At 33.1% G+C, this 20,960-nt stretch overlaps 1 protein-coding gene across 12 annotated transcripts in view; it reads right to left on the bottom strand.

Annotated features, from left to right (window-relative positions):
- Nucleotides 1-20,960, bottom strand: part of Ca-alpha1D (Ca[2+]-channel protein alpha[[1]] subunit D) — a 960,824-nt gene that overhangs the window by 450,683 nt on the left and 489,181 nt on the right. For all 12 annotated transcript variants that reach the window (XM_072546534.1, XM_072546531.1, XM_072546539.1 and 9 more), the window contains exon 3: nucleotides 4,275-4,380. In XM_072546534.1, the coding sequence (XP_072402635.1) occupies nucleotides 4,275-4,380 (106 nt within the window). The remainder of the gene's footprint in view (nucleotides 1-4,274; nucleotides 4,381-20,960) is intronic.

The raw sequence follows: 20,960 nt of genomic DNA, 5'->3' as shown, positions 1-20,960 counted from the left end.
AACAGGTACGATGGAAAAACTGATAGTCGAGGGTAGAGTTGAAGAAAAGCGACCTAGGGGAAGATCTCCAAGCCGTTGGGTAGATCAAACAAAAATATTGATTAACCAAGGGTTACATGAAGCCGAACAACTACCCCAGGACAGGGAAGAATAGGGGGAAATCGTGAAAAAACTGTAAAGGGCTGATGGTGTCACCACATCCCAAAAGGGATTAGGACTGAGGAGGAGGATAACCCTGTCGTTTTTCACATTATTCAATAATCGCCCTCTATCTTGATAATATGGAGAGCTATTGATTATTTTATTTAGTAATAGTTACTTTAATGGAAAAAAAGTCATGACAGCTTAACTACTTATTTTCCATCCCCTCTACTTTTCGGTATACCGTGCAAAACATACCAATTTGAGACACCCTGTACAAACAATGGTAACCAATGCAAAATTATAGGAAAAGGACAACATATCCGAAAAATAATAACGGAAAAAAAATACGGAATGCTATATGTATATGGTTCAAAGTAGAAAAATAAGCGGGAAGCATGTAGCATATCTACTAGTTATTGTTCAAGAGTGATAAAAAATACCAATTGATACAAACGGATAAAAAAATAACCCTGCAATATAATTAGTATAACTATAATAATACAATTTGATGTTAATCTACTTCATCAGTTTATTTTATTTAACTCATGGTTGCAAAATGTAATTTGTATCAACTGCGTTAAAATAAATCTAAATTTAAATTACAAGTCACACCACAACATGAATATTAAAGGTAATTATTATATCATTATATGATAGAGCCGAAATTACATTCAAAAAGATTTCTTTAAATGACACAAATAAACAGAGATATGGTTTATATAAAACCAAACTGATCCATGAGCAGTAAAAAAACAAAGGATTTTAGTTATAAAATACCTTTTGAATACGAAAACTTAGATTTGAATAAAGTTTAAATAAGTGATGGGGACTGGCCTATAGAGTGTAGACGTGTACGTATAGGTCTGTAAATTAGTCCCGATTTTTGCAATTATGCAATTATGAAATTTGCAATGATATTTTCTTCATTGCCGCATGCGACGTGTTCCAGCCAACAAGCAAGTTTTGCAATATTTATGAACAATTGTCTAGTTTTTTGTTATCAACCTACTGATAAGAAATCAATTAATTCCGACAAGAATCTAGGCTTTTGGCACACCAGCATTTATAGACAAGACATTTTACAATATGAGTTTGTTAGTTATGGACATTCCTGGAGAAGTATATAATAATATTGATCACTCCGTTGCTTTTAAATACAAAAGCAATAAAATTATGAATAATAAATCTACAGTCAATACCATAGCAATGCCCACATCCAGTAACATCGAATCTTCAACAATCACATCTTACGTTGCTTTAATGAAATCTAGACCCAAGCCTTCCTTTCCTAAAAAGGAGTAAGCAATTATTTATCACTCAGAAGAAAACTTTTCGACTATGTAAAATCTACTGGTGATATTATTGGCACTACAAATTAATATTTGTATCTTGAATCTCGATCAGCCAGATCTGCATATACCTAAGCAAAGTTGAATTTTTTGACCAGCTTAATATCAACAATCCCACTCGCTCTAGTAATCGCTCGAGACCTACCTCTTAGGAGATTAGTTAGTCCAGCAAAACGTTTCATAATTTCTAATGTCTGTCCCTCAATTCCCCAAGATCTCGTAGAAAATGCTTTGAACGGCCTAAGTTTAAAACTCGCTTCTCCCGTCTCTTTCTTAAAAGCTGCATATCCTCTCATTTCGAAGACAAGTGTACATAATTCCACCTACTGAAAATTATGAGCTTCAGATCTCACTAGTCATTAAATTCGATTCCACACAATACCGTTTATTCTTGTCTACTGATAGAATGGAATGCTTTATTTGTAAGCAAGCTGGCCATACAGCTGCAAGTTGTACAAATTATATTCATGCCTCCTCTTAAAGACTTATTACTAATATAAAATTCAAAAAAACACGTGAAGAAGAAGTCAAAAATGGATCCCACAGATAAATCCAAAATGTCAGATGCACCAAAGTAAATAATCAAGAATCTCTAAACCAACAGCCCTCAAAGCTTCTTTACTTCACCAGATAATCTCATAGCCTTTTTTGAGAACGCCCCATCAGGTAGTAACCTCACAATAGAAACCCAGCAGAGCTGGGTTTCAAAAATAAAAGGGTTTCAAGAACAAAAATACTCTATACAAGGTCTTACAAAAATGTAATCCTCGGCCAATTAGCGCCGCAAAAGCAAAAACGAATATGTATTACATAATTTCATTGCTTTCTTCTCTTTACTTTCTCTTTTATTACTTTTATTGTAAATAATAAGGTTATGTGAAATGTAATGTAAAATTTATAGTAACACAATTAACCCAATCCCTCTCATCCAACATTACAGCAGATTAAATTAATTTTATACCGTATATATCAAAACAATTTGACAGTAGAGTTCCTCTAAGTACCGTCACATAATGGAATAGATGGTAACGAAAAGGCAGATAGTCTAGCTAGGTCCGCAGTAACCAATTCAGCCGCATCAGTGGAAAATCTAACGGCGCATTTGGGTTTAAAACCTTACTTAAAATCAAAATTGCTCGATGTTTGGCAAAACCAATAGAATAGAAGCACCACTAAATTGATAGAAATAAAATCTTCCATCCTTCCATGGAACTTCTGGCCTTCAAAGCAACCTCAAGTCATAATAATACGTCTCAGATTGGGACACATGAACACATGAATACTTTTGTTGAGGAAAGAAGAGGAACCAGTGTGTTTTGTTTGTGAATGTAAAGTGACAGTGAAACAAATTTTGATTGACTGTCCAATATAATGAGTTGAAAGACTCTATCATCACATTCCAAAAAGATTAAAAGAACTTCTAAGAATCTAAATACGTAGCTGACTTGATAGAATTCTTCTTCTTCTTCTAAAATTTATTACAATACATCAATAATATATATTGTATACATTATTATTTAATTAATATTTTGTATATGCCTATGTATGTCTTTATCATTTTTGTATTTTTCTTATGCTAATAACCCTAAGTGGTTGAAGCAAAATAAATGAAAAAAAAATTAACTAAGTGTCAATAACCTTGTACTTGAGACACAATGAACTAAAAAAAAAATAAATGACGGATTTGACCGGTTTTTGATTGTTTATTTTATCTAAGAATACAACACTGAAAACTATTATTTTTACACTTCCACAAAATGTATTACAATTTATTATCACTACAGCTCTTTCGACAGAGTACCTTTCTCAAGTGATGTATTTTACTATGCGTCTACAATTTATAGTCATTAACTGAATAAGTTGAGAAAAGAAGAGCTGTTAGTCTCAAGTTGATCATTCAAAAATGATATCTGTATTTTTTAATTTATTTATTTTCATATATTCTAATAAAGTAGATTAAGGCTTCATTTTGAATGTAGGGAATTTTAAATTGGACGTTAAAAGAATTATCAGGATTTAGAAGATGAAGTGCGTATATAGAATATGTTTTTCTATGATTAAAAGCCCTTTTGTGTTCTGATATACCTTTGTTAAAGGTTCCATCAGTTTGACCGATGTAAGTTTTTAGACAGTCACCATATGTAAGTTATACCACTGTAAAAGTATATTTTATTCTGGCTCTTGTTGTTGTTAATATAGTAAAAGTATTTTGTGTATTTTTATTAGTAGATACTAAATGTTAGATGCATTTTACTACTATTAATAAGAGTAATAAGTTTTTTTTACTGAAGTACAATATCCATATCCTATTTATATTTATCCCTTAAAAACAAAGTTTATTTAGGACAACACCATATTCTAATTAATAAGTAAGTACTTTTTAAATCTACAGTAGAAGTGATTTAAACAATGCTGGCTCTGATCGCTTTGTGGCACAACTTTGACTGTAAAGATAGCTCAATCAGTCGAAGGGTTAGGATGGTTTGTGCAAGTTTAACTCATAACACATAATCACGCAATACGAAAAATCAGTGGGTGTGAATTTTCTGAAATAAATAGATGGGATATAAGATAAATTCTTATGGAGAAACCAAGAACATAATGATGATGATAAACTATTTCCAAGTATACAAAGTGTCTCAACAGCTTAACTTATGTTTCAGTATAAATTAAAAAGCATAATGTTAATCAATGCATTGTATATAATGTTAGCGTATAAACGGTAGTTTGCCAAGTACGAATATAAAACTACCTTAATATCGAATGAGAAAACGTACTTACCAAATATGCGTTGGTAGTATTTGAGTCGGTGTTAGGAAAAGGTGTATAAACAGCTAAGGCAACACAATTTGCGAATATTGTAAGAAGAATTAACCATTCAAACGGTCTGAAAAGTTTAAGTTAAGGAAAACACATATTTCTAAGAATGTAAATCAATAAAATAATTATCACAAATATAATAATATATACCTAATATATTAAATGATATTTTGTTTATAGAGTTAGAATTATTACCATCTTTGATTATGAAGCACTACTTTCAATAAAACAAGGTCATAACATTCTTAATATTTTTTTCTTATAGAATAAAAATTCTAATACAATTCCATCATTACGTAGTACTTAACTTTAACCAATATATTTTGTTTATTATGTAGTTTATAACCCGTAATATAAGATTGTATAAAAAACCTAGTGGCATCAATTTTATCCTAATTTACACCTTGCTCTATTTGATATGTCAACGAAAATGTGTTATTAGAGGCAGTGGATATGCGGAAGTGGTATAGAGTACAGTCAAATTGTATTTTCGTTTCAAGTGAGCTTATTTTATTGGCAAAAAACTGTGTTCTGAAAAGTTAGTTAATTTTATTTCAAAATTTTTACTGTTATTGAAATTAATTTAGAATAATAACGATTATTATTATTAACAGTCGCAAAAATTTTGAAAAACCTTTTCTCATTAACGTTACCATTAGATTTAAGGCAAACAAAAGGGGTAATTAAAGCCACATTTAAAAATTTCTAAATCTCGCCAGGATTTAGGAGGTATTTTATAATAAGTGACTTTTATATGGTTTCTAACAGTTCTTAATCTTTTATTTATCTTTTTACTCCATTTATCTCAATCTTCTTCTATTTTCTGCATCACTATCATATCATCATTCAATTCAATAATAAATGTATTTCCACGATTCATGTGGAAGAGCCCAATCTTCTTAAGCTGAGTATCCACTATGTTCGTGAACCTCTTGCTACTGCTACACATAGTGGATACGTTCGCGCTCCCGCAGCGTGCAACGATGCGCGCTCCAATAGGTGGCAGTAAATTGGGCGAACACAAAGGCGAGCTCGGTTAAATGAAGTGGTCAGAAGAAAAATGTTAAACTCTAATCAGGTTGTACCGAAACTATACAGTGCTGTGGGATCCCCAGGATGAGAATCTCAAAAATAAAAAAAAAGACGCCTGAGTGGAACTGGGAAGAGGTATGGATATATAGGGGCGAATATGCAAAGATAAAATGAAAATGCTGTTTTCGAGGTTTCGAAGAGACAAATCAAAACAAAAAAAAGCAGTAAGACTGGGAAAAATAGGTAGCTGGAGCATTATTAAGTGGTATAAAATAAAACACTATGGATAATTGTTTACTTTATTTTTCACATTTCAGGTGCATCTGAATTGGTTTGCGTTAGAAGCATTGTCATAATAATAAATCGTGATAAACCACGACGGTCATTGAATATAGTAAGTTATTATTTAACTATATTATTTTCATTCAATGATAATATTGAAAACGTGCGTTTCAGTCAATAATTGTTTTGGAATAAAGTAGATCCTCCTTTAAAAAATAATCCCATAATTCCTTTCTTATTTCTTTTGCTTTGTTATTAGACCAACGTGCACAGTTTCTTATTGAGTGTAATGTTTCATCTTCCGCTTTACCACAACACTAAGTATCTGAATAAGCTTTTAAATAGTTGTGCAAGTGAGCGATCGTCAGTACCATAACTGCTGCTTTGTCTGGTTCTACATTAAGGGATTGGTGCGAAGGTTGATGCGAACATTTCTGACAGAAGGATTTTAATTCGCGGGTGGAGCGGACCATATTTTCTTTATAAAAGGTATCCATGTAGAAGGTAACCGTATGCCATTATCTCTTTTATTGAGACAATTTGGCCTTTATTCAATTTCTATGGTTTCTCGGATAATTCTTCTAGTCAAAAGTCCATTCCCTCCTCGTATATTTTAAACGGTTATTGATATTATAGTAAAATGTGGAGGGAGGTAATAAACAGACGTAGGCTTCTCAACTACTTATAACAGGTGACGTAATAGTGACAGATGACATTACAGCACCACTGTGACAGATAATTTTAACTGGGACCTTATGGCAAGTAATACCTCGTTTGAAAGGTGTTGAAAATACCTATTCAGTCATAATAATTTTGTTTGAGTTTAAGCTCATTTTGAAGAATAAATTAAATAAATACTTAAATTGTAGCTTCTCATTTAATTAATAAATATTTAACAACCAGTTCTTATAGTAAGTGTTCAAAATGTGCTCCATATACTTCATGACATTTATGCGTCCTATTTCTAAACTATTGCCGTACTCGTTCAAATGTGTCGGGGAAAATTTCCCTACATTCTTCATAAATTCGTTGTTTCAAAATGTCAATATTGTCGGGTGCTGTAACGTAAACTTTAGATTTCAAGTATCCCCACAGAAAAAAATCTAATGGTGTGAGGTCCAGTGACCGAGCTGGCCATTCTAGCGTACCTCGTCGTCCAATCCATCTACCACGATATTCATCATCTAGGTAACATCTCACTGCACCATAATGGTGTGCAGGAATTATTTCCATATTTACTAATTATTAACACAGCTGCTACTTTGTCGGCTACAGTAAAAATTCTGCCTTTGTAAAAATTTAAACGTCTCGTTCAACACTAATTAAACTTAATATTAACTAAGAACAACTAACTAAAAACAACTTGACTAAACTAAGCAGAAACAAACTAAATATTCAGCTATAAACGCTTTTGCAAACTAAAAACAACTAGAGAATTGACAAACGTCAACTTTTTTGATAAATAACCAAAGCCGGAAGTTAAAATTTTTATTAATTAAATGCCAAACTAGAATTTTAGTATTTAATTTATTCGTCAAAATCATCTTAAATCCAAACAAAGTTAGTATGATTGAATAGGTATAAAAATAATTGTAGTTTCGCATTTAATTAATAAATATTCTAACGTTCGCCTCTGGTTAATTGTCAAAAAAGTTGACGTTGACGTAAAAACAATTAGAGAATTAAAAAACGCCATCTTTTTGACCAGTAACCAGAGGCGGAGGTTTTAATATTTATTAATTAAATGCGAAATTACAATTTTAGTATTTATTTAATTTATTCATCAAAATGAACTTAAACTCAAACAAAATTAGTATGATTGAATAGGTATTTTCAATACACTTAAAACAAGGTATCATTTGCCAGAAGGCCCTTGTTAAAATTATCTGTCACAGTGGCGCTGTAATGTCATCTGTCACTATTACGTCACTTATTATGACTAGTTACGAAGCCTACGTCTGTTTATTACCTCTCTCCAAATTTCACTAGTATAAGTATAACCGTTTAAAAGATACGAGGGGGGAATGGACTTTAGACTAGCACTGTATATAAAATTATCTAATAGTTTAGAGCAATATTCAACTCGTCCAGTGTGAACCTTAACTGGACTGCTGCAGTTCTATTAATAGAATATCCTACGGCAATGTTTTCCTTTCTCATTTTAATCATTTTGGACGAGCCGACGCCGATGGGGTGGTAACTTCCTGACTTATATTCTGGTTTCCCCAGTTTTAGGTAGGTTTATAAACATTTAAGACTTCTGTTTTATTTATTTTTCTACTCCTCTGCTTGAGAGTTGTTCGTTATCAGCACGGATTTCCATATTTTTGCCAGTAGTTTGCTTTTCGATCGGCTAATATCTTCAACGTTAATCTGACAAATCCGGATGGGTCCAAGAATTTTAGGCTTTTGGTTCTCAGACGCCTAAAATTATGTATATATATATATATATATATATATATATATATATATATATATATATATATATATATATACATATTCGGATAAATTTACGTGGTCAGGAAAATGAAAATTACTAGTTCTCGGGAAGAACCGCGTTGAGAATTTAGTACTCGACGTTTTGGCACCCATTTTGGAGCCATTATCAAGAGGGATATGGTTCCTTTCGAGTTCGGGGCCTCAATCTGTCTACTCCCCTCACTCGTGACGTACCAGTATCGTGTTTTGTAAAAAATTATTTATATATATATACATATATATAAACGATATTATGAGAAATAAATAGAATATGACTTGTTCACTCGTTCTTCAAGGCAAATAGACTAAGGATTACATAGACTGGAGTTGGTTGATGTAGTCAAAAACTACGTGGGCTGTTGTAGATTATGCTTGATCGAGTTTTCCAAACCGATTTTAATTGAAATTTTAGTTTGTGTTTTTGAACGCAGCTTTGTACGGGTTGGCGCTGTATTTATAAATGGTATATCCGTAAATAAATAAATAAATGCCTCTTTACTACTTCAAAGACGAACTTGAACAAGTAAATAAAACTTGTATAACGTCTCAAGGTGACATAATGTATCATTACTGATTGAATGTGTGCTAAATACTTTTAGATACCCCTTTGTTAATATTTTAAGGCGATTGAATCTTTCTTTACTGGACGAAAGACGAAAGAACATGAATACTTGTAGATAACCGTTCGATTAAGTGTCCAACGGTGTGAATAAATAAGTTTATATACTTGTATATTTCGAGTTTTGTAATAAAACATAAGAAAAATGTAATGGTATTTACATTTATCAGTGATCCTTCGGCACTTTGTTGTTATCTTAAAGACAAACCCCTGGGAGCTATATATTGCGTAAATTTTGGAAAAAATCATTAGCGGAATTTTTTAAATATTTTCACCTAAATCTACGGCCACATTGAATATAAATAAAAGCTGTAATTAACAAACCAAGGGAAAAAAGTTTTGCCACTTAAAGAGTTAAATCTAATTCTAACAGCATAATTTTATGTCTTTTCAAGAATACGCTCTGTAAGGAATTTCGATAATGTACCACCAATTTGTTTTATAGGAAGAAATTATCGACAGCTAGTTTTTGGGATGTTTGACTTGAAGAGGGTTTGAAGGGTGCGGGAAGTGGCAAGCGAAAGCGTAAGTCGCTAATAGGGTGCTTTACTGAAAACAAGGACGCGAAAGCAAACAGATAATATTTCGTTTATATTGGGCGGAAGTTCTCTAATTTTGTTACAAAATACTTGAACCAGTTTTAACAAAACCAAGTTACACAGCAAGGACTTCGTGAAAATAAGTGATTTATTTGCGTTATTTCTCTGGTACACTGCCAGTGGTAATACAGATAGCTTTATTGCTTATTTAAAATCTTTAAAGAGGTTATTTAACTTTTAGCTTGCAGTTATTTAACAAATTAGAGTTTTATTAGCTAAATGTAAATACCTAGTTTTGCAAGAGTTATTCAGTTAGGTACATGAAATATTAATAAATAACAAAATTTTATCTGTGTGCATCAAGTCTTAAACCTCTTGTATAATCCTCGTCTACATTCAATCTGTATGCTAATTGTGCTTTTCCTCTTTTTACTTCTCTACTTATAAAATATAAATAGCACGTTACAAAACGAGTGGCATAAAGCTAAATGGTATGTTATATATTGAGACAATTTTAACAATGTCTTAAGATTATCAAATACTTTTTGGCAGTCTGTTTTCCACACTGAATTTTATATTTTTCCTTGACAGTCTGTTTAGTGGTGCGGCTATGATTTATTTTATGTAATAATTTTACAGCGATAATCTTTTCAGAATCTGGTGCTGTACCCTTACTTGAAATTTTGTGCCCCAAGGATAATCGTTCTTTCTTCATAAACGCATTTATTTGAATTTAATTTATTTTCCTTAGTCTTTTTAATGCCTTTACTAGGTTTTTAATATGTTGTTCTCCAAGGTACATATTCTAGTGTTGTACTGGAAGGTCCTCCAGAAAGTGGGTCGATTTCAACAGAAGTGTGGCCATTTTTAAACATAAATGATTCTTTTATCTACTTTTTGCTCGCACTTTTATCTTCAAAAAACTTTTAAATAATTTTTTATGTCTTGTAAGCTTTTCAGCAATAGCAAAATGCGACGAAGGCAAAAAAGACGCACACAAAACTATGTTTCTATCGACTAGACAATTTCCGTTGAAAAATGATGAAGAATTACTGATTACGCTTGTACCCGACAGAGAACACTGGAACGTTTTGGTCATCATCATCAGTGGCGTTACAGCTCTTTATGAGCCAAAGTCTTCTTCAGAACAATCCTCCATTCGCCCCTGTCTCTAGCAAGTCTTCTCCATGCTCTAATTCCGATAGACTTCAAATCATTTTCTAGGTTGTCTTGGTACCTAAGTCTCGGTCTTCCTCTTCTTCGTTGTCCGATCGGCCCTCTTCGGTCAAAAACTTTTCTGACTATGGCATCTTCCTCTCGTCTGATTACATGACCTATCCATCTGAGGCGTGCTACCTTAATGAACGTTTTGGTGCGAATTTATAAATTTAGTCGAATACGAATATATGTTACTCTAAAGATCTAAATTGCGTGTTTTTGTCAACGCACAACAGCCGACATTGAAAGATTTATTGGTAAAAACGGCAGATATTTCACAAAAATCTTGTTCTTTTCACCTGATACTGTTACAAGTTTCAAATCTCTGGTAATTTTTGTGGAGGCCATGCGTATTCAGGTTATGTTTACATTTTGCTATTTGTTCGATTGTTTCTTGCAGATCTTTCAGATTGTTCATTAGAGCTTGTGGATTATCTAAACTGCTAAGACCTTAAAAATATATGCGCGTCGCGCATCGTCTTACTTAGCTTAGCCTACAAGCCTCTTAAAACACTGATCCTTAACAGAATTGATCAAAAGCTATTTCAAGCAATACCAATTGAATAAGCAGAATTCACGTCGCAAAAAGCACCACTAATTAACTACTCATATAGAGGCAGGTTACCAAATAAAGCTGAATACTTCTACGAAATTTACTGACTTATCGGATGCGTATGACACAGTCTGAAAATATGCTCAAAATTATCCTGCAAAACGATTTCTTGACTTCTAAATAACATGCAGGGCATCAGAAACTTTATGCCCATATGGCTGAATAGCACTTACACAAAAATCGTAGCTCAGCTTGCCTTTTATATCTGGAAGGATCAAGTTTACACCAATCAAAAACAGAGCTACCAATGCTAAGCCACATAGACCATAATAAGCCACTCCATCGTCAACATGCTTTACTCAGAGTTTTCTAAAAAATACCTAAATAAAGCAATACAACTGCGGTCTAAAAATTTCTAAATCTCCACCTAACGAAAGAAAATGCAGAGCGATAGTCCAACCCAATATTGAAAAACATAACATGCATCACAGAAACTCCATCAGGTTTTGACCTCCCTCGAAAATCATGATCAAGCCTCAACAGAATACGAACGGAACATGGAAATTAGGCAGACTCCTTTACAAATGGATTATGAAAATTTCTGCCGAATACAACGGAACCTATTAGGTCTACCTGAACCTATTAAGTCTGATAATAATCGAAACGAAGCAAAAAACTAGCAAATTGAGCATACATTGTTGTGATTTACAAATCTACACAACTAAAACGGTTAAGTCGATTTATATAATCGACTGAAAGAGTCGAATTTGTAAAGTAATTTTTTCATAAGACAAGCCATATCCAACAAAAGTTTTTTAGCTCCTTTTTTAGATAAAATGGCAACGAAGACGTTGATATCGAAATAAATTACTACTTTACTAATAACTAATAACTGATAACTGTTTTTTCTTGTTAATAATTTAACTATACTGTTAATTAAATTCATTTTGCATCTATATTTAATTCAAACAACATAAATGTTGGTTTAATTCCTAACGTATTCTATTGATTACGACTCCAAAGGAAATGCATAGCGGGATTCACAGCGGGAACAAGATATCGAGAAATTGTCAGCATCTTGAGGCACTTACGCCAAATGCACACGTGCCAGTAACGGAGATATATAAAGCACATTATTCTGCAACCGTCAATGGTGTACTTTGGTATAATAAGATCTTACATTTTGATAAAACTTAGAGCTGTTCTTTAAATCATAGACTTTCAAATTGTATTATTTTAGCTATGATTTTTTACTTAGACTAACTTGATTATAAACCTACATCACTATGATATAAAATGGATTAACAACTAAAAAAACGTCTTGTCCTCCATATTTTAAAACTATGGTACCTATATTTAATTTTCGTATTATTTTCCAAGTTCCAATCTAAGAATATATTTACCTTACAGTGGTCTAAAACTGTTGGGTTTGGGTATACGTTCTCTTCATATTATAGTCATAGTCATACCCCCATTAATTTATGGTAATTATTGAGTATATATCGATATTTCGGTATATCGTTGTCGGGTTTCGTTATTAAAATATCCACTCCGGAGAATCTGAGTACATTTTTTGCTCTCTTCAGCAAATCTCTGGCGAAAGAGAACAGTCAATAGTAGATTGTCGTCCTTGTTTGGGAAAGTATGTACTATTTCTTTCTTATTTTTACATTTAATATTTTTCTGTTACGGTACTGTAATGTTATCTAATTCAATACTATTCTAACGACTTTGGTAAAATATATTGTTTCCTGTTAAATTGCTAAACTGGTTGTCTCATGTATTATGTTTAAGTGCGGAGAATTTGACTTCTCTTTTGTCTTGTGTCGCCAATACACAAGTGTACGGTTTCGTATTACGGTCACAATTAACAATACAATAGAGTGATTTATGGGTTTGTCCTCTTGCTACCGACCACCTCGAAGCGTGGTCAGAGGGTGGTTTCTGACCGTCTTAAGTCTCAACTCAAGCCACTTCATCAACAGACAGCGAACGAAACAGACCTACTGCGTGATAGGTTCTTCGCCATCGAGCGTCGGCCGGCGCCCCGACGGTACCAACGAGATTTCCTTGGCTACGATTCCAGTATTTCAAAGGGTAAGTCTATATTCTTTGTACAGACATCAATAATGAGTAAGACCAGTTATTTTCCTAATTTATTGACAGTTATATTTGCTATTTTTCGCTAATTGATTTACAAACAAAATACTGCATTTTTAACTTTATAATTATTTATCTATTATCATTTAACCAGCGACCTCATTAAGTTTTATACAAAACAGTCCTCGATAGTTTTTTCTTAATTTTGTCTAATTATAAATGTTATATTAATTTTTTATTGTGTGAGAAAATAGAACAAAGGAAAAATTTCCTGGCTACATCGTTCACCCTTGAAGAACTGGAAGCAGCTATCCGATATAGTTCCAAAACTTTCCAGCAACTTTCCCAAAACGTAGGAGCAGTCGTTCTCAACATTTTTGAGTCATGTACCACAAAATTCTTTTTATTATTTTTGGATGTTTAACAGTTTGCTATGCAACAAATATTACCTACTATCGTTTAGAACAATTATAATGTATAATTATAAGTTACAAAAACCTTAGGTCTGCTTGGCATTATGCTAAAATTCAGTACTGAATTCAATACTAAGAATATTATACCTCCATATTAGATGGGCACGATTCAGTACTAAAAATTAGAGCATGTTCTAATTTCTTGTACTAAAAATGATGAAAATATTAACTAAGAGTGAGGTTATTCTCAACAAAAAAGTTTTTATGTGCCAAATGGTCTTCCACTAATAATTCTTCTTTTAACATATTTAATACTCCTTTGCATTTTTAAGAAGTGTATGATTTTTTTTCTTAAGCATCATTATTAAAATTAAAGCTACTGCACATAATTTGAACTTCTTTTTCACCATTAATATTTACTTATGTGTTTTGTTTACTCTAATCATAAAACAAACTTCATTGTTAGGTTATCAATGCAAAATTGGTAGAGCGTATTCCTACATGCTAATTAAAATTAAGATAGTTGCAAACAGAAACCCACATTTTTCATACTAAATCGACTTATTTTTAAATAATTTTTAGTACTGAAATCAGTACTGAAATTAGCAATAATTGCAAGCGGACCTTACAAGGATGACAAATTTGGCCGATATGAGCGCTTCAGACGTGACGTATATCCCCTCCCGTCAGCTGTACAGAACGAAGATGGGGGTTCGAAATTAAGTTTGTTTCTGTATAAATTCTTAATATTGAGCATTTCAGAAAATCCATCCTCTGACAGGTATGTCGTCGAAAAGGAAAATCAAAATTCCTTTCTAACCAAAATTCGCCAAGGTCGCATTGCTTAAAGTCTAATTTTAGTTTACAGTCACACGACAAGTCAATCAGTTTTTCTTGCTCAGTTGCACTTTTACGTTGATGCGTTTACGCAGCACAGCACAAATTATTTTTTTATTAAAAATTAATAAAATTTAAACATTAACTACGCACTGATATCATTGATAGAATGCCCTACGTGATAAGATTGATTATAAACAAAGTTCTTTATTTGTACTTTGTGGCGAAATGTCCAAAAAATTCGAATTTTGTTACATGTTGTTCTGAAATTTTCAAAAATCAAAATGTCATACACATATTATCATTTTCAAAATTTTGGTAATTACTTTTTATTAAATGTATTTTAAAATTCATGTAATGACTGTAAAATGTCAACAAAAATCTTGAGAATTACGAAAATAATGTTCGGGGAGGTATATAAACAGATTGCGTCTAGACGTACCCTACAACTGTTTAGTCTCTCATTTATTTTATGTAAAATATGCCAATATGTTGGGAGTACGAAACTGGAAAGTCAAGGCGAAGAATAGGAGAGAATGGATCTTTGAGCAAGCCAAGACCCACTATGGGTTGTGGGGTCAATGGTGATGATGAAAATATGCCAAATTTTTTTACGCAAAGGCAGCTAGAGCTTGCCTTAGAGGAGGTGATACGTGAGTTAAGCGATGAAAATGGCAAGTATATTTTTATTCTTGGAGGTTTGTGCACGTTTGAACATACTATTTTTTATATTAAATATACTCAGCAAACTGGATGCAAGCCGCACAAGACAGAGACAGATGAAAAGAGCTGAGAAAGACCTATGTCCAGCAGTGGACGCACACAGGTTGATGATGAGATCAACTGACAGACGAGGAAGATTTCGCAGAGGACCTTGCAAATAATGGCCAGAATAGTGACATAGCAGGGACTTTCGACATTCATTCCAGTCCAAACGATCTTGATGAGGAATCTGGTAACCAAAATTTAGCACAATGTCAAGAAGTCTTAGAAGCAAAGGCAGAAAGTGGCAAACCAATACCACCATAACTCAGTGTTCAAAAGAATGGTTCTAAGAAGAATTGTCCAAACTGTGGAACAAGCTTGTTCCAGACCTAGAAAGACTTGCTAGATTTTAAACAAATGGTAACTGAAACTGTCTTCATAGACCACCCTGCAGCTTATGAGACAGTCAACCATCGTAAATTATTTGCCAGAATATACCACTTCACCAAAGACTTTCACCTTACATTCATAATCAAGGGTATGTTGCGAAACAGGAGATTCTACTTATTACTGCCAGGAAAGAAGAGTAGGTGAATGAACTAAAAGAACGGTTTGCCGCCAGTTCTTTCTGCATCAATGTCGATCTCTAGTTCTAGTATCCCATTCACATAAGGAACAGGAAAATTTGGTAAAACCACCTTGCTGACCAAGAAGCATGAATGCTACTTTTAAATCGCTACATACCATTGAACTATGAGCAGAATAGCCAATTTTATAACACTATTTCTAGGTTTTCATAGCTTTCTTACATATGTACAGAATGGCCAACATTAAGGAAGAAAGTGTTGCCATTGTGTAATAAAACAGCTTTTAAACTAGCTTTGGATGAATCAATAAACAACAGTCTCCAGTCTTCTTTTTTGTATTTAACGCTGACTCGTTCATCAGACCCAGAATGTCTGAGCAGTACGCAAAATCACCTTTTTGTTCAAATAATGTTGAAAACTGCTACTCTCTCTTCCAATACAACATATATGCTAGTTACAACTTCTTTTCTTTTAGTCTAGAAGCAAGCAATTCAGCTTTCTCTTTTGTCAACCCAAGATCTATATAGTAGTAGTATAAGCTCTATATTTTCTGTAGTACATTGGAATTCTTCATTATCTTGTTCATCTTGCTCTGACTGTACCTTAGAAAACACTTCAGTTTGAACAGAATTCAAATTATTTGGAGTTTCTAGGACCATCAAATCTACATCGTGCCGTATTGGTCAGAAAAGAGACATTAGGTTAGGGTAGCTTATTACCTTCTTGTTTTTCGAGTTATGACCAGTAATATCAATACTTACTGCAAAAGAAATAAACTTTTCTCCAAGTCTGTAATGTTTGTTTGGTATTTTTTAATAACAAACCCACCACAAATATAAGAAAAACTGTCAGCAGAGTTCTTATAACCACTATTAGACATTTTACTGAGACCATGTGTTGGAAACCAGAAAATGAGGTTAGGCTGACAGTAAACAAAGCATCAGTTGTGAATACATAGTAAATATTGTTCAGCCGTGTTGCCAACTCTTGCCAACATCCAGTACACGTTATTTTACAATTCCATTTGAACTAGGTATATGAACTGGTTCTACCTAAAAATCACCAACGGATTCTTCAGACATAAAAATATTCATAAATATACATGGACGCAAGAAACACGAAAGCTGAAATCGATAATAGACTACATAATAATCAAACAAGATACCACAATAAAGATAAAAGATGTGCGAGTCAAAAGAGGAGCAGAATGTGGAACGGACCGTAGACTACTGACAGCAAAAATGGGATTAATTGGAAACATAACAAGACCCCCTCCACAGAAGAACCGTTAAACACTATAAGAGAAAAACAATACAATATAGAACTACTCCAAGAACAATCAATAAGAGAACTATACCAACAACGTCTAGACCAAAAATTAATAGAATTTAGATACGGCAACATCGAAGAAATATACGAGCATATAAAGGCGAGTATAAAGCAAGCAGCATTCGAAGCCCTTGGGGAAAAAGAACATATAACAAATAAACAGCACTATAATGAAATAAATGAACCAACAAAAAGAATAATTGAAGAAAAAAAGCAACTATACAGAAAATGGCTGACTACAAACAACGATGAAGTTTATAAAAAATATAGAGAAAAAGATAGAGAAGTGAAAAAACAAATAACACAGCAAAAGAATGAAGAATGGGAAAGAATCTGCTTAAATATTGAAACATATATAGGAGGTACAAGAACTTCGGAGTCATGGAAAGTACTGAGAGGATTGAAACAAAACTCAAAAGAAAAAACTAAATTGGGAAATATACAGGACAAAGAATGGAAGGACTACTACAAGGAACTATTAACAGAACAAAGACCACAATTCATTGGAAAAGAAAACAGGCGAAGACGAAGCAGATTCCCACAACAAGAAATAGAAATAACAGATAGGGAAATGAGAACGGCCATAAAAGCAATCAAAAATAAGAAAGCACCGGGACCTGGAGGCATCTCACCTGAGCTTATAAAATACGGATCAAAAAAATTACACCGGATGATACAATGGATATTTCAGAAAGCCATAAATGGAGAACAGCTCCCAAAGGAATGGACGGCGGCATATATGACATCTATATTTAAGAAAGGAGATAGAAAACGATGCGAAAACTACAGAGGAATAAGCGTAATATCATCAATAGGAAGATTATATGGGAAGATACTGCGAGAAAAGATAGAGCAAGCGATAAAAGGCAAAATCGGGGAGGATCAGGCAGGCTTCACGGCAGGAAGATCATGCATAGACCACATATACACACTGGAACAACTGTTGGAAAAGAAAAAAGCAAAAAATAGAGATATACACTTGGCATTTGTGGATCTAAGAAAGGCGTATGACTCTGTGCCAAGGTCAGAACTATGGGAGGCAATGTACAAATTAGAAATACAGACGGAACTCATAGAAGCTACAAAAGCTCTGTATAAAGAAAATAAAGTGTCCATTAAAATGGGAACAAGAATCATAGGAGACTTCAACACAACAAAAGGGCTCCTGCAGGGTTGTTCCACATCTCCAACCCTATTCAAAATATACTTAGAGAAAGCCTTAACTACATGGAAAAGAAAATGCGAAGGCATGGGAGTACCGGTACGGAACGAATACCTATATACGTTAAGTTTTGCAGACGATCAAGTAGTGATTGCACAAGACCAAGACGACCTCAGCTACATGATGAAGAAACTACAAGAAGAATATACCAAGGCTGGCCTAGATATTAACCTCGCGAAAACAGAGTACCTATCTACAAGTGAAGAAGACATAGAAGATCTACAGATTGATGACAACGTAACAATCAAAGGAAAGGATAAATTCAAATACCTGGGGTTTATAATCACGAAAAAGGCAACAACAGAGGAAGAAATTACACAAAGATTAGGACAAACAAGAACAGCAATCCGACAACTTAACTCAGTACGGTGGGATAGACACCTAAATATGAAGACAAAAACGCAGATTTATAAAACATTAGTGCGAAGTATTATGACATATGGGGCCGAAAATTGGATCATAAACAAGAAAAACAGCAGTAAGATAATAGCAACAGAGATGGAATGCCTGCGAAGATGCTGCAGAGTAACAAGAATGGATAGGAGAAGTAATGACGAAATAAAGCAAAGAACATCAATAGAAACAGACATACTAACATATATAGAACAAAAAAGACTAAAGTGGTATGGACATGTAAGAAGAGCTAGCGACAGCAGATGGATAAAAAGAATAACCGAATGGAGCCCCATAGGAAGGAAGAAAAGAGGACGACCCCGAAAATCCTGGAGGAACGAAGTAGACGACGCCATGAGTAAGAGAGGACTAAACGATGGAGAATGGAACAACAGAGAGAGATGGAAACGGTTGAGCGAGGGAAGGCAGTGAATACTTTAGAATCCCTAAATATATATATATATATATATATATATATATATATATATATATATATATATATATATATATATATATATGAACTGGTAAATTCTTTAAAAAATCAAAAAATTTAATAAGTTTATGTGTAAATGAGAAGAAATGGTAGGTGATACAGCTTAATAAGTACCATATTTGGGTTTCGCACCATAAAAAATATAAGAGTAGGGTCTTTTAAATAAAATATTTTTTTCATCGTTGGCCTATGTTACAATAATTATAATTTTTAATATGAAAAACGCTTTCCTTTTTTTTACATTATATTCTAAACATAATAGAAATGTAAACTAACAGAAAGGCTTAAGCACATTGCGATAAATAAAAAATAGTGAAAATCCAAATAAAATTAAAGTTTATGTTTACGTAGATTCTGTGGAGATTCAAACTTATGATGGAATATTGCTTGTACTAGACGCTTTTCGCGGATCTAAAAAGGCGATCGATATGCTTTAGTTAGTGTAACGATATTGCTTACTGCCGTCCTATAATGCCAGCGCTATATCTAGAGATAGGTTCAAATAAAAATAACTTCATTTAGAGGTTTTAATAATTTTGAATCCACGCAAGAATGAAAATCAGTAGATACACTGGCTTCAATATTAAATATATTTTTTATACTTATTTGAATTTCTACTTGTAAAAAAAAGATTAATGTCAAGTTTTTGAACTGCCAATAAGAAAGTTTAAGTCTAATAAATTGATTTATTTTAAGGAAAACAAAGAAAGAAAAGATTTAAAGCCGATAAGTTATCCTAGACTTGATGTAACATTTAAAAAAAGGGTTTGAAATAACAATTGGTACTTTTTTACGAACTTAGAACTTGTCGATTAGTTATGGAAGTATAATATAACTCTATGCGGAACTCTTCGAAGAAATAAAACGTTTATTTCCATGAAACTTCTGCCGCAATCATATAAAAACGATTACTTAATGTTGTTTGAAAAGTTTTTTTTAAAAATCCTTTAGAAAAGGTATAAAATCAAAAATACCCTTTCGGGCTACCTCACAGGACGTTTTTGGACTAAAAAGTCCATCATCAGTCCAAAAATGTTCCGTCATGTACCCCGATAGGGTAGGGTGAATGCACCAGTACCCGACCATACACCAGTTACCGACCAGTCTTCAAACAAATATTAAAACTAAGAAAATCTTAGAACATTCAGAAATTATTGCACCGCCCACGTATACTACGTGGCTATAGGTATGTAAGGAAATTTCGTTGACTTATTCAAAGCAATTTTAAAGGAAGTGGGAATTTTGATGTATTGGCAACACTTCCAATAAATTAAATCTATGAGCGTGCAACTAGATACACATGACGGTAAGCAATTTTTATCTAATTACATGGAATGTTTTTGTAACTTTTTTGATGTTGAAATATGATGTTACTTGTTATAAAAGTGTAATAAATACAGTTAACTTGTTATTTATCTGTAACTAAGCGATTAATTTACGGTGGTCGCTTTATGGTTCACCATTGTAAAACTTTTCCATTAGACGATCAGCTGGTCGCTTTCTGGTCTGGGTTTGTATCCACGGATGTTTTTTTAAATAGACTGTTGCTAGTAGTACGAATAGGAGACTTTAATTTTTAGACGTAAATCTAATTTCTGTCCAATAACCGACCAGTGGTCGGCTACTGGAGCAAACTGGTGGCCATAAATTGGTACAGTTCTCAAATTATTTGTTTTAGATGCCTAAAAATTATTCTAAAGACGATTTGGTTAATGCTATTGATGAAATAAGCGATGGAGCAAGAATACGGGAAACTGAGAGGAAGTATAACATTCCCCATGCCACATTAGGGACGAATAAAAATAACCATCTTTGGATGCTAGAAAGGGTCCTCCAACTATTCTAAC

The sequence above is a fragment of the Diabrotica undecimpunctata genome, chromosome 10, assembly GCF_040954645.1.
Source record: "Diabrotica undecimpunctata isolate CICGRU chromosome 10, icDiaUnde3, whole genome shotgun sequence".
Taxonomy (NCBI): domain Eukaryota; kingdom Metazoa; phylum Arthropoda; class Insecta; order Coleoptera; family Chrysomelidae; genus Diabrotica; species Diabrotica undecimpunctata.
Note: the sequence above shows the minus strand (reverse complement) of the source record. Positions and strands in the feature narration are given on the sequence as shown.